Source organism: Lynx canadensis, chromosome C2, assembly GCF_007474595.2.
Source record: "Lynx canadensis isolate LIC74 chromosome C2, mLynCan4.pri.v2, whole genome shotgun sequence".
Lineage (NCBI taxonomy): Eukaryota > Metazoa > Chordata > Mammalia > Carnivora > Felidae > Lynx > Lynx canadensis.
The window spans coordinates 130229091-130243934 of record NC_044311.2 but is presented as its reverse complement, the minus strand read 5'-3'; the positions used below and the strand labels follow the sequence as shown (position 1 = coordinate 130243934).

General features: G+C 37.2%; 1 protein-coding gene and 1 long non-coding RNA gene across 3 annotated transcripts in view; one reads left to right on the top strand and one right to left on the bottom strand.

Annotated features, from left to right (window-relative positions):
• SAMSN1 (SAM domain, SH3 domain and nuclear localization signals 1) overlaps positions 1 to 14844 on the top strand; it is a 50232-nt gene that overhangs the window by 30657 nt on the left and 4731 nt on the right. For both annotated transcript variants that reach the window (XM_030328822.1, XM_030328823.1), the window contains exons 5-7: positions 1810 to 1961; positions 5076 to 5282; positions 7206 to 7356. In XM_030328822.1, the coding sequence (XP_030184682.1) occupies positions 1810 to 1961; positions 5076 to 5282; positions 7206 to 7356 (510 nt within the window). The remainder of the gene's footprint in view (positions 1 to 1809; positions 1962 to 5075; positions 5283 to 7205; positions 7357 to 14844) is intronic.
• LOC115523126 lies at positions 4589 to 14462 on the bottom strand. The gene is made up of 3 exons (XR_003971648.1): positions 14379 to 14462; positions 9535 to 9544; positions 4589 to 4600 (listed from the first exon to the last, which is right to left on the bottom strand). It is a non-coding gene; the product is annotated as an uncharacterized LOC115523126 (long non-coding RNA).

The window sequence follows — 14844 nt, the reverse complement described above, 5'->3', positions numbered from 1 at the left end:
TCTTCTCTCCTTCCTCCCACCCTCCCCTTCCCTTTCTTTCTTTCTTTCTCTTCCTTCCTTCCCTCTTTTTTCTTTCTTTCTTTCTTTCTTTCTTTCTTTCTTTCTTTCTTTCTTCCCTCTCCTGTCCTCTCTCATTTTTGTCCTTCCATTTTACCTGAAGTATTCTGAAAAGAGCAGGACATATGCATCAATTCTGACATTTACTTTTTAGGTCTCCATCCAGCATTATGAGTAAAGAGTGAAATACTATGTAAATACTAAATAGAAGGAATACCACTAATTAGGTGACAGAAATGAATCAGCATGTGTTTCTAAGAAGGAATTCATTCAGGTTTCAGTCACATATCTACTACAATAGTTGGATGAAACTACTGATAACTGAAGGATGCCTTATAACTTATTATATGTATACTGTTATACATCCTTCTAATTTCTTCTGGGCTTTAAATGTTGTTGTTGTTGTTGTTGCACAAGGTTTATTTATCTTGTATTTCCTTTGAAATCAACTTTCTCTTATTTGAAGACAGATCACAAAGACCAGATGTTCCAAACATCGTGAATTATATTTTTATTTTGCTATTGGCTGTACAACAGTTATTTTGTGAAAAAAAAAAAGCTAATGCAGAAACATTTGAAGGATATATTTCTGCATGCGTGAAACTCAGATTTCATTAGTATTCATTTCTGCCGGAAGTTTTAAAATTCTAAACTGTAATGCTGAATGTGGGTAGAATTTTACTAACTAGAGCATACCGTTTAAAGCCGAGGCCTGAAGTGGTCATGGAAGGAAGGGTGTGAGGAAACAGTGGCCCACTTAGCTGTTGTAATATGCGGCTTAATTTCTGTAATTACATGCAGCTCACCTTTCTTTTATACCAGTTCATATACAATATGGAGCATCTTTAAGGTTCTTTACATATTGCCACAATTATTTGAATACATAGAGAAACTGTTCCATCATTGAACAGAACACTGAAGGGCCATACTGAAAGAAAAAGTGAGGTGACAACGGAGAGTGGTGGACAAACAGAGTTACTTCCACTGGGAACCATTCTAGCCTCCATCTCATAAGCATCCAAAATGGAATCCGTTTTCTCTTTTTTCCCTGAGCTTCCAACTCAGAAGGTAAAAGGATCAGAGAACAAGGATTTGGAGCAGTTTTAAAAGCCCAGTTTAGAAAGTTTAGAACCACTTGGGTACAGGCACATATCCTCCTTCCTTCACACTCAAACAACAAGCAAAAGCATTATCTTTTATGCATAGAGATGTTGCTTCAAAATGGCTTGTGGTACATAATATGAAGTTTGGGAGAGTTATTCCAGCTGTATTGTGATAAGCATGGGGAAACTTGTGGTCTTATTCTTTGAACATTTGTGATCGGTAGCATACAAAGATCAAACTGTTGCTATAGGTTTTTGTCTTTGTTTACAGGTACAAAATTAATTGTCTGGCCTGCACAGAGAGTTAAGCCTATACTGTCTGCCTCTTTAGCAAGTGTTCAGTGCTCAAAACACTATGCTACTAGATCAGATCATAAAGACTGAAGTGAGAGGGTGTTTTTGGTTAGTGTTTGAGGAAAGAGGAGTCAGATTATCTGGAGAAAGTTCAGCTATGGCTCAGAGAACAGAGGTCATGAATGGAGAGTGACTGGGAGGCAGAAAAAAAAATAAGAATCCATCCCTTAGAACCCCCTCAAAAGGCTGGCAGCCGACGTTTCAGCATTGTCCTTGCTTAGCTGTATCCAGACGATGGTTCAGAATTTTGTGAACCTTCAGGGAGAACCGTTAACCTCTGCTTTGCTTTCATCAGGTGGAGTCACAAGTTGTTCAGATGGTACAAGTAACCGGGACAGTTTTCGACTTGATGATGATGGCCCATACTCTGGACCATTCTGTGGCCGTGCCAGAGTACATACTGATTTTACACCAAGCCCCTATGACACTGACTCCCTCAAAATCAAGGTGTGTGCACATCATATCTGTATTCTGTATGGTCTGTCTAGTGCTAGCTGTATGATCTGTGTCAGGAAATGCACAGTGGGAACCGGGTGTGTGGGGGGTGGGGTGGTTAAATGTGTTCTTCCCAGCAGTAGAACTGAGCACTGGTTTAATGTTGCAAGAATTTGAACAAAACATGAGAGGTGGGTAAGGGAATCCATCTGTTGAGGCCATAACATATGTCGCTGTTATATAGATACTGCAGAATCAAAGCCTGTCAGGGGAGAAGAAATTGTCTACATTTTTCTGAAAGCCAAAAGCCTCACAGGTTACTGGAGGTGCCCAGCCCTGCCTGATGCTTGCTGGAGTAAAAGGAGGGAGAGAAAAGAGTTGGAGATATCTGGCAAGAGCCGTGCAGAGCAACTCCCTTGGGAACCAGACTTGGCTGGGCAAATTTAGTACTTAAGTTGGTTGCTATGAGTGACCATATATCCTTCTCCCAACGATATTATCTCTTGAATTCCCTCTTCCTACTCTTATTATCTGTATTTTCCATTGATGTGTAATAAATTTCCACAAACTCAGAGGCTTTTTAAACAACACAAATGTATTATTACCTCACAGTTCTGTGGGCCATCCATTGGTCATGGCTCCATTGGGTTCCCTGCTTAAGGTCTCACTGGGCTGCAATCAAGGTGTTAGCTGGGGCTATGTGTCCTCACCCAGGGCTTAGTGTCCTCCTCCAAGCTCACTGGCTATTGGCAGAATTCAGTTGCTTGTGGTTGTAGGACTGAGGTTCCTGCTTTCTTGTTGGATACTGTCTGGGAGCCATTCTCAGCCCCTTGAGGCTGCCAGCCATAGTCCTCTTTATAACATGGCAGTTTGTTCCTTCAAAGCCTTCAGAAGAAAAACTCACTCATGTTTCAAATCTCTTTATTTTTGGGGGCTTCTACATGATAAAGTTGGAAACATCCAGATAAGCTCTCTTTTAATTACAAAATTAACTAATTTGGGACATTAATTATATCTGCATAGTCCCTTGTGTCATATAATACAACATAATTGTGGGTATGAGATCTATTATTTTTGTAGTTCTACTCACACTAAAAGGGAGGTGCTGTTGCAATAGTACAAATAGAAGGTTTAGTACCAAAGCATTTTATACATGTTAAATTATTCCTTTTAGCAACACAAATAGATATAGCTAAAAGGACAAAAACGATGAATTCTCTATACTACCAACATCAAGCCAGTATTAACCAGTAATTATGATAAGTTATGAAGTGTTGATGTTATTATCTAATATTCAAGACACTCAGCTTTTCTCTTTATCCCTTTTAGGATAATAAATCAGAGTAAGCTCAGCTGGAGAATGAAGAAAACATTATTCTTCATAGTTAGCTCCTCAATCTTTGGAATGAAATAATTCGAAGTCTAAGTTCAAGACTTGGGGGGAAGAATGCTTGTAGCCTAGTAGCCATAGTTGGGGAAGGACTGTATAAAGGAATAAATTGAACCCATTTGACTCAGGAAAGCTTTTCGCCTTCCCTACAATGCTATACCAGTGCATCACCACTTGTCCTGCCTAAGGTGATATTTGTAGAGCTCTTGTAGGACACAATAAAAATCCCACAGTTACCACTGGGGATTGAATGCTATTGTTTATATCAGGGGTCTTATCCACAATGAAATTGGGTCTTTGCTTGGTGACCTATGGGCTTTCCTGGAATGTATACTTTTTATGAGTTTAAAGGATAATAGGAAGGATGCAGCAGAGAGCTCCCATGCTTAGCAACTTCCCTTAGAGCTTCTGGGGATTTTCTAGGTCTGCTTAGCTGATCCTATCAAGCCCAGGATTTGATTCCCCGTAGTTAGAGGCAGGAAGAACGAGATGAAAGCTGATAGGGTCAAACAAGCAGATGATCACAAATCAGAAAGATCAGATCTTTTGATCACCTTGAATCCCACTATTAAAAATACAATTTGTGTTTTAGATAGAATACACATTCATAGAGCATCAGTAAAAAAGTACTTTTAGTAGCAGACTTAATGCTTTGCTTGAGGGTAGACCCCTAAAATGGTAAAAATATCAAATCTATAATGTCCTCTCTGGGGTAGAAACTTATAAGTCTCAAAGGAGTAGCTATGACTTTTAAATGTAGGCACTGTATTTGCATAGAAATCAATTTTCCTTATAAAGAAGTACCCCTGTGTGTTTTCTACTCTTGCCAATAACTAGCAGCCTATAACCAATTAGAGTCTCAGATGTGAATAAAGAAAAAGACCAATTGGTTTGTCCATGCTTATGTGCTCAGTCATACATCAATCCAACTTTGGTGTGGAACTAAATCTAAGTATTGTCTTCTTTAAAATAATTAAGTAGCATAATTTATCCATAGTGCACACATACTTTTCTTACATAGTTGGTATATACAAAATTCTTAACAGTTTCCTTATTTTAGATGAATGCTACACTTAGATGGTTTATTTTATACTGTAGGTAAAATTTTCAGATGAACTAGAAGCATGGACTGAGATACAGACTTCTTTTTTTTCCCCTTCCTTATTCGGGAGCTCCTTCAGGAATCATGGCTTGAGCTTGGTTACATATCTATTGCTCTGACAAGATGAATGAAAAGAGCATCATTTTTGAGTTCAGACGACTTAGACTTGAGTTCTGGTTCTGTCATTTGAATTCAGACAACTGCCATGATTTTCAAAATTTAATTTAATGTTTGCATTTTTTTCTCTAATATTTAGAGTAATAATGAAACCTTGTATATGTACCTAAGAAGTGTATCATGGGCATAAAATGACTCAGTATATGCAAAAGTATTTCTAAATTCCATTGTGCTCTACAATTTTAAGTTCATAAATTGATATACCAAAAACATAAAGATATCATCAAATGTATGTAAGAGCTTTTTTCAAGTTGGTTGAAATTTTCTTCATTATTACTAGCAAATAGTTCCCTTGAACTTTTAAAAGAATTTTTCTCTTAGATTTATTTCTGTTATCAGTACCCCCCCCTTAGCATATTCCCTCATTATTCTAGTTTTCTATGATTCTATTCTTTCTACCAATTGTTATAGCACCAGAGTTCTCTGAAAACTGATTGGTATATTTATTTGTCTTTAGAAAGGAGACATAATAGACATTATCTGCAAAACACCAATGGGGATGTGGACAGGAATGCTGAACAATAAGGTGGGAAACTTCAAATTTATTTATGTGGATGTCATCTCAGAAGAGGAAGCAGCCCCCAAGAAAATAAAGGCACACCGAAGGAGTGGAAAGGAAAAACCCAAGACTCTGCAGGAGTTCTTACAGAGGATTGACCTTCAGGTTAGCAAACTTGTGGCCTGTTTGATTCTGGTGGCATCTGGATGGAATAAATGAGGAGAATGGATCAGTGTTTGTATAGTGTTAAAAAAATATATGACTTACAGCAAAGGGAAATCTGTTTTCCAAGAAGAGTTCTTATTTCTCCTTTATTACTTTTATTATGCAAGGACAGGTCTTGATATAACATCCCTTGGACTAAACTCTAATGGTACTTAGCAGTGACAGTAGAGATTAATGTTGAGAAAGTGCAGTGAAAAATGAAAATACCTTGGAGGATAAAAGGCCCAGAGAAAACATGTAAATGAGAATGATGGAGTATGAAGAGTAAAGGTAAAAATCCAGAGAATTGAAAGGAAAAATGAAAAGAAAATTGCATTTTCTATAGGGCAGAAATCAAAAGCAAGTCAAGAGAAGACAAATAAATATAATTGTTCCAAAAGCAATTTGTTAGGAAATAGTGATCATTAAACCCCCATGATGATTGTGTTAAGGAAACTGTGTTGTTTATATTTATAATCCAATTATTTTCTTGTTATATTAGCAAAATTTCTATGAAATATCTACCTTGTTCAATGGTGTGTACATACAATTTACCTAGCCTCACTCAATTTACTGTTTTGCAATCCATTTCTAAAATTAATGCAGCAGTACTTTGATAATTTTCAAGATTCATCAAGGCAATAGCCAATTAAACTTTCCTTAATTATTTCTCTTGAATTATCTAGTTATACTCCTGTCTGTAGACAAACTACCTCGGCCTTCCTACATTACGATGGGTGCCCCTCAAATGGGGCACTGCTTGGATGAAGTACAAGTTTAAACCCTGCTTCTTCTTTTTGTTTGCCCTGTGACCTATGAGAAAACCCAGGTCTGAGGAAGTGAAATAACTTACTCAAGAACCCACAATCAGACATAAGTCAGAATGGGAATTTTGGTTTCTCTGTTCTAACTTAGTACTCCATCTAGGAGACATTATTTTTTAAAAAGAAGTCGTACTTTTTCTTTCTTTTTCTTTCTTTTGTAAAAAGGGGCTGGTAGTTCTTTCCAATTGCTTAAAACTTTTATACCTCCTCTTATTCAGTTTTAGTAACCAAAATAAGGATATTGAAATTATGATCAAGTAAAATGGAAGGAAGTTTTGAGGAAGTTGTAAAGCAACTTCACTTTGCATTTTTATTCCGTTAGAGAGAACAGAGGTTACATAAATAACATACAGACTCAGAAATCAGAAGCCTATGAATTTTAAACTAATATATATTGATGCAAATGATGGACAAAAATATACATGCTGAGAAAAGGAAACAATACTTTTCCCAACCACAATGCTTTTATGCTTAATAAAAGCTTTTAATTAAATAGAAAGTCTGGAGTTCCTTCAGTTTATATAATGATTTCACAAAATGCTAGGTCTATTTTTTATAAAGAATTGTGCCTGTTTCATATTCACTTTTCAAACTACCCCAAGAAGTTAGTGAGGGCAAATATTTTTCAAGCCAGCAAACAAGGAGAGATGGAGATTCAGAAATATTACTATAATTACTCTTCCAGAGGCATTTTATTGATAGACATAAGGACACCCTAGCTTTGTCAATTGAGCTATCTGAGAAGTGAAAAAGTGCCAAATGGGATGAATGATCCAGCTATTTAATTGATCCATGATTTAGCGCTGCACAGCTTAAGGTAATTATTTCTTCTTTACATTTGTCCTTCCAGAAGGTGAGAATTATCCAACATACTCTTCTAAATGCCCTAGAGTTCAGATATGGAAAACTAGTACCAGTTAAATAAAGTTACACAAAAGTCCTATCAGTGCCTTTGGTTTCCATATGCATTTCTACACTTTCCTTAAATCTAAAGAGAACTAAAAATAAAATATTTGAATCTGGCTAGTTTATACCATACATATTTTTTTCTCCCTCATAGGAATATACCTCAACACTGTTACTCAACGGTTATGAGACCCTAGAAGATTTAAAGGATATAAAAGAGAGTCATCTCATTGAATTAAACATTAAAAACCCAGAAGACAGGATGAGGTTACTATCAGCTGCTGAAAATCTCCTTGATGAAGAAAGTAAGTGTACACACCTACTTTTCTCCTTTGCTGAAAATCACATTTCAATGTAAAGAGTAGAATTATTAAAAACAAAGCCCCAGTTTTATTTACTGAGAATCATACAAAGCATCCTTTCCCATAGAATAAGTATTTTCTTATCTATTTGGAAACAACAACTCTGGCCAAGTCTATAATTAGGAAAAGGACTTTTTTTTTCCTTATTGGACTCAGCAAATGAAAAGGACTTTTCCGGGCATCTCATTTAGATTCTGCAGAGCTATTAATTTACACACAAGTGGATGTCTGCATTCCCAAAGACTGAGGGAGTTCGAGACAAATATTTAGTGACAGCATGAGCCATTAGTGAGAAATGTCATATGCAACTTCTGCAGAACAGCACAGAACAAGGCTCTAAGCTAATGAGCTTTCGCGCCACACAGGAAAATTCATTTCATTACCATATAGTCACATCTTGTATGTGTTTATAGTATTCCTTCAAAATGTTATAATAGCTTGCAAAAATATTCAGCACTCACTTTTATTATCTGAGATGGTTCTCTGTATTTGTAACGTATAAACTGGAGATGGAGTAATTCATGCACATTCACTTACCGACTGGGTTTGTAAAGATAGGATAGCTTTTGTTTTTACAGTTGCCCAATCTGAACACTCGTCTTTCTAAATCTGCTCAGCCTTCTGAAACCCTGAGCTCAGAACATGCCAAACTCCACAAGGAATATTTTATTAGGAAGAAAAGAGGAAGGTGTCGACTTTTAAAGATGAAAAAGAACTTACACTGTCTAATTCAACTGTTCTCTTTCAAAAATGATATGAATCATGATCATTAGCTACTTTTTTTGAATGTATATTCTGAGGAAAACTTGATCCAAGATCGTTACATTTATTATCTTCTTCCATGCACTCCACATTTCTGTGAGTTCGATAGTACTATCCCTATATTTATAACGAGAAACTGAGAAGATGAGTAACTTGTCCAAGTTCACACACGTAGCGAATTGGAGAGCCAGGACCAGTGTTTGTGATGCTACTATACTTTCCACAAATAACAGCCCAGATGGAGAGCAAGGAGGAAAGTTGTATTTAGGACCCAGGCCTCCTGAGTGTCTCTCAGTACGTTTGCCTATATCCTAGACCTCCTCTGCTCCAAAACGGGCACAGTACGTGTTTCCACACTGGCCTTTTATCTAGTAGGAATAAATGTACTCTTTTGGAAACTGTATTTCAGTTCTCTTGAGTTTGCATAGAGCTTCATTCTTTTCAAAGAGCTTTCACATGTAAGACTAATTTGGCACCTGCAGAATTTATTTAATCTTAGGCCTATGTGTTTACACGCATTCTTTGAAGTTGTGGAGACTAGGAGAGGGAGATGGGGTCACAGAGGCAGACAAAGGTCAGCCTTAAGAAAGGAGCCAATTTACTCAATAGTACAAGACAAAACAAAACTGATCAGTGTCAACTGATGTAGCAGTATCTTTCAGTAAATGAGGCAGTTTATTTCACCCTTATCATTTCAAAACATGGATTCTCACTAAATAACAGGCTACAAAAGAGATTCTGTAGATTTCTTGTAAATGAGAATGTTCGGTATCGTTGTCAATACCCTCCCAAATAATTTGATGTTGAAGTAGAGCGAGGAAGGAGAGCATTTTTTGAACACTTGTAAATACATTACTTTTCTTCTATAATACTATCCATGTGGGTATTTTGTCCATCTTACAGATGAGAAAATATTTCAGAGCTGAGTTGCAAAGAGGCCAAAGAGCTAGATAAGTAACAGAGCTGGAGTTTTAAGCAAAGGCAGTCTGCTGTAAAAATCCAAGTTCTTTCTTCCACACATGCAAACTGGTAAATATAGAAAGAACAATGAATATTTGAAAATTGAAGTTTTCTATGACGCCAGTTTTCTCAAGGGCTTCAGTTAGGTTTTCCGTCTCAGAAAGTAGAAGTTAATATTTCAGTGAGAACAGAAACCTTGCAGCAACATCACTGCCTTAAAGGTGCAAGGCTACTGTGGCTGCATTGCAACAGGACTTGAGAATAGGAGGGGTTTAGACAGCCTGGGTGAGAAGGGTTTTTAGCCATAAAACAGTGGTCAGTCTGGACCCACGGAGGGAAGATTGGTCCAGTGCCAAAGGCTTGGGCCATGGAAGGCGTCTACTTAATTTATTCATCCACGTCCTATTCCCTATTTACTTTCTATGTTAACAAAAGAACAATAATGTATAAATGACATCGTATTAGAGCTAGGTGTAATTTGAAAAACCATCTGACCCAAATGCTTCCTTTGCAAGATGGAGAAACTAAAACTAGATTAGCTAAATGGCCTTCTCAAGGTCACATATCTAGAACCCAGCCTCCTAAATCTATTATAAACATATTCTACTATGCCCTGATCTCTGAAAATGAAACACAGTATCTCCAAAGCACGATGTGACTTTCAATGTTTAATATAAAAAAGTACAAATCCCCCAAATTATTTCCCTTATAAGACTTTAGAAAATGGTATTTGAAGGTCACTAGAAACTGACCATTCAGCAATAGCCAGGAATGTACAAACCTACATACACTGAGTCAAATTCTGGGGGATGAAAACTAGAAAAAAATCCTGATGCAACCAGTGTTTGTTGTCAACACACAACGCTGAGATTTTTCTTATTTTAATCTTACGGTCTAAAGTAGTGCTAGAATATACATGTCAAAAAGATGCATATTGCATGTTAGGCTATTCTGACTGAAAGCTATTTATCTTATATGAAACTGCTTTGCTCAAGAAATAAAGAAGAATGACTTCTATTTGTTGATAAGATGGTGAGTTCTGATGATTCGGCACCATGCTGCTGCATGCTTATTTTTATCTATTCTCTACTCTGTGAATCATATCTTCTACAACCATGCTGAAGATTAAATGCACAACCTTCATGTACCTTGAATGATAAAGACCTTGAATATATGGTTATATAAAACTAAGATATTATTAAAAACAAATGTATGTCACAGTCACAGTCACAGGTTAAAAAATAGTTAGCTGTGTGTGTGTGTGTGTGTGTGTAAGAATAAGGTATGCAAATTGGCCAGGATTTTATGCATGCATTTTATCTTGATCATTGAATAAAGCCAACTTGGGGAATGTCAATAAATTCCTAGTTTAGAGCTTCTTAGGTTGGGAACTGGGAAGTTTTGCTTGCCATTTTTTCAGTATAAAAATTAAGGAGAAGGGGCATCTGTTTCGAGGGCGAGTTAAAATTTTGAGATGATGAAGGGAATACTACAAGCCCCATGTGAGCCTTTCATACATCTAGAAGGACCAAGAGGGTGGGACAATAGAAATCTAATACTTAGAGCAAGAAATTTTCCTTTTCTCTTAGGCCAAAATAGATAGCATTGTACCCACTCTGACCTTGAGAATGTAAAGTGGATTAAAGTGTTTTAGGTCACTGCTTGACAGGAGGTAAAGGGGTTTCTCCTACAAGCTGTTAGAAGGGTTGGTGAGTGGTGTTAGCGCTGATTACAGGATTACCTCTGCATCAGGAGAAAGACTTTGGGGTTCTGCAATCCCAGCAAGGCCAGTACCGAGATATTCTGAATTCACTCCCGTGTTGCATTAGAACTGAGCAGAATTAGGTCACTGGCTCCCTCAGCTGGGAATCTAGATGAGGATAGAAGAAGAAAAACTGGGGTGAGACTCGGCTTTTGAAGGAGCAAAAGAGCAGAATCTGTTTATTTTGTGCACATTAGGGTTTCTCTATTTATCATCTGAATTTTAAAATGCTTTGTTTGCTTTGAATAAATATCCCCAGTAAGAACAGAGAATGTGTGTGTGTGTGTGTGTGTGTGTTGTTCATAAACACAACCTCCAAGACCCTTTTGCCTAGCTAATAAATGCCTCTTACAAATAATAAGAAAGTTAACTGCTATTTATAGTAAATATTATCTCTTTATTCTGAACTTGTTCCTCTTTTCCCACATTTAGAGGCACTTTGATGTGTTTTAAAAGTGTGTCTATGAGAATGTGTACATTGTCCTCAGGGAAAATGGGTGATGGAAATATCTTGTTGTCCCTATAGCACAGAAATAATTAACTTTTAAATTGGAGGGGAAAAAAACAACAACTGAGTAACCGCATAAGCACACTGTACGAGAAGCTGTGTATAATATATTTTAGTTAACTGCAACCTTTGTTTGCAGGGCTTGGTGAGGAGGAAAGGGGTGGGGCGGGTTGCGTGCCAGGATGTTGGCACCAGCTGTGGTCACAGCAGCTCCACATTGCTCAGCTATCCCAAGTTGTGCCTTCCTGCCTGCCTACCTGCCCAAAACGATGCAGGGCAAGAGGCGAAGCCCAGCCAGGAGCCTGGAACACGAGCTGCCAGCGGGGAGAGTTGTAGTTCTGCCAAGCAGCAGTCCAGCAGTTGACCTGACAGCGTGCCAGGGTAGCTTGGTGCCCTAGCCCCTGACATGCATGCCTGGTGTTTCCAACCCGCTTGCCATATGATTTGAATCTAGATTCAAGAAAGGTACAGCTTTTAAGAAAAGATATGCTAACCATCCACATATACACACTAGAGAAGGCACACAGCCATTTTATTCCTATGTACTTATGTTTATAAATTGTTAAATTAAAAAAATACGTATTTCTAGTCAGAGCTGTCGGGCTTTATGCAATTCAATTTCTTCAGATTACTCTTCGGTTTTACTGCCCCTCCCCCAAAACCAAGATTTAATTTACAATCGATGCCATATTCCATATGATACACAAAACAACAAAATGAAATGTAAACGTGTTTACTCTTCTATCAGAGAACCACTCCCGGAGTAAAAAGCCCGCAGAATTTTAACCTCAGTCACCTAAGGAACTTGTAATGTGCTTGTTTTTACATTGTACTATGTTTGTGTACTAGGGGTGACTTTGTGAGGATGACCCTGGTCAAACGGGACTGAATCCTCTCTTACCAAGTGTGTTCCCAAAGCCCCTAGTTCTGTGCTTTGCATTGAGTGGATGGTTTACAAGTACAATGAATCATCATTGAGTGAGGGGATGAAGAGTTTTATAAATCGTAGGCAAACGTTTTTCTGATTGTAAAGCTTTAAGTCCCTGGTCACCCCACCCCGCACATAAAAGTTTTTTAGTAGGCAGATGGGTGTTTGTATGTGTGGTCAAAATGTGTGTTATGTATATGCTAACCACGTGTGCCTGTATATGCACAAGTACATATGAGCACTTTTCTAGAGGTCAATAATGTAAAAGCTATCAAGTTTGAAATGTGCAAACTTTTGTATCCAGAAATTTGATTAACTTCAACATATAAATGTGTAGAAATACTAGCTAAATTACTAGTACTTTTAATTAAGTGTGAACTTCCAGTAATAATTAATTGTTAAATTAATTAGTATATGCAAACAATAAAGTAGAATGAAGATATTAAGAGAATGTAATGCATACTGATATAAAAATATGTCCAAAACATATTAAAATAGTACAAGCAAATTGTAAATCAGTGACATGCAGGGTAACCCTATTTTTGTCAAATAAGCTTTAAAATAATGAAATTAGGTGTTTTTTTTTCACTATACCAAGTAATTGAATCTATAAGAGAAATGAAACTCATTTCCCAAGGCCCATAATTAAGCAGTATGTAATGATAGTTTTTGATCTTATTTAAAAGATTCTTATCAAAATTGCCCAGTATGACAACTCAACCAAGGGTAAATATTTCTTGGGACCAAAGCCTTCCACAAGGGCGTCTGATTGCCCAGAGTAGCATCTGTGCTGGTTCTGAGTGATTAGCTCTCAGGGGAGTTTGCCTCTGACCTTCGTGAAGCAGCCAGCATGCTGGAAGTGGAAGGTGCTGCGGATGTGAGTGAAAAGATCACCCCCTGGCCCACATTTCATTACAAGGTGGACTAGGATGTTAAGATGCAAAGAGAGAAGTGCAGAAAGAGGGAGATCATTTCAGCTCCTGTGTTCTCGTGGCCTCCAGAAAACAATAGCAACTGGTTATTCCAGGAAGGGACTCTTGTTTTTAATTTGGGATTTTTCTAAAAGGTAGGTTAGTATTTAAATGAAACGAATACCAAACATTCATTATAATTATAAAATCAACATGTTCAGATAATTTAAGGGTGTGCTTAAAACAAAATCAGAAACAACTACAAGTTGTGCCGTATTGTCTACCGAATGCTCCTCCTTGGACAACACTGCACATGCACAAATAAATGCAGCTGTAGTTACCCGGAGAATGCCTGAGTTTTATTCTGAAAGACTCAAGTGGGGCTCCAACATGAGGGTGAGGTTTTGAGCCATCCTCAAAGAGGATGACATAACTTTGGCTTTTTCTCTTTGGAGCCGGCACCAGTAGAGAAAAAGAGGATAGTAATTCAAAAAGCCAAGAGGCGTATTCATTTGAATTTCAACAACATTTCTTATTTGATCTTTAGTGCCTATTTCCTTTAATTAATCTGAACATCAAGTTCTTTTTATTTAAAAAATATGTTTATTGAGCACTTTCCCTGGCCAGGCATTTTCCTATGCCCTCTAGATTGCATTATGTTATAATGAAACAGAAGCCCAAAGGAGGCAGAAGCATCATACCCAAGACACACAAGACAGTAAAGTTAAAATCTGAAATATTTGGGTAAAGAAACCTGAGAAAGAAACCTATGTAAATATAGGACAGATTTCTCTCTTTAGAATATGAGAACTTTTCTCCAGCATTAGGATTTAGTTTGATTTCCTTAAAGCTTTCTTCACTTTTAGTATAATTGAAATTGCCTATATTTAATTAATTAAATGTCACAATTCCAATATAATTATTTTATGAATAATTATATTAGCTGTCTTCTGTTTTAATCACCATGCCACTTTTTATCTTTATTGATGACTATCTTAAAATGTTGAACTATGGGCTTTACACAATTCCATAAACATTTTGGTAAGAAATAAAATATTTTAATATTCAGATTAGCTCTTTATGACAAAATATTTCCTCAATAATTTTTTCTTAACATAATTATTTTATTTTCACTATATAGAGTACAGAACTGTTTGGGGCTGCTTTCTGGCCTTCTGAGTATTCCTGCTGTTAACTGGCAGTGATAAGAGACACCCTTTTCAAATTATTTAATAATTCCCCAATATACCCAGATTTGAAAATGTATAGTCTTTGGAGTATTTGCAAACCATTCGGGGGCTTATTGAAAAACTGTACCATTTTATTTTATTTTTTTTAATTTATTTTTTTTTTTCAACGTTTATTTATTTTTGGGACAGAGCGAGACAGAGCATGAACGGGGGAGGGGCAGAGAGAGAGGGAGACACAGAATCGGAAACAGGCTCCAGGCTCTGAGCAGTCAGCACAGAGCCCGACGCGGGGCTCGAACTCACGGACCGCGAGATCGTGACCTGGCTGAAGTCGGACGCTTAACCGACTGCGCCACCCAGGCGCCCCATGTACCATTTTATTTTTTTGTTTTGTTTTGTTTTTTATTAAA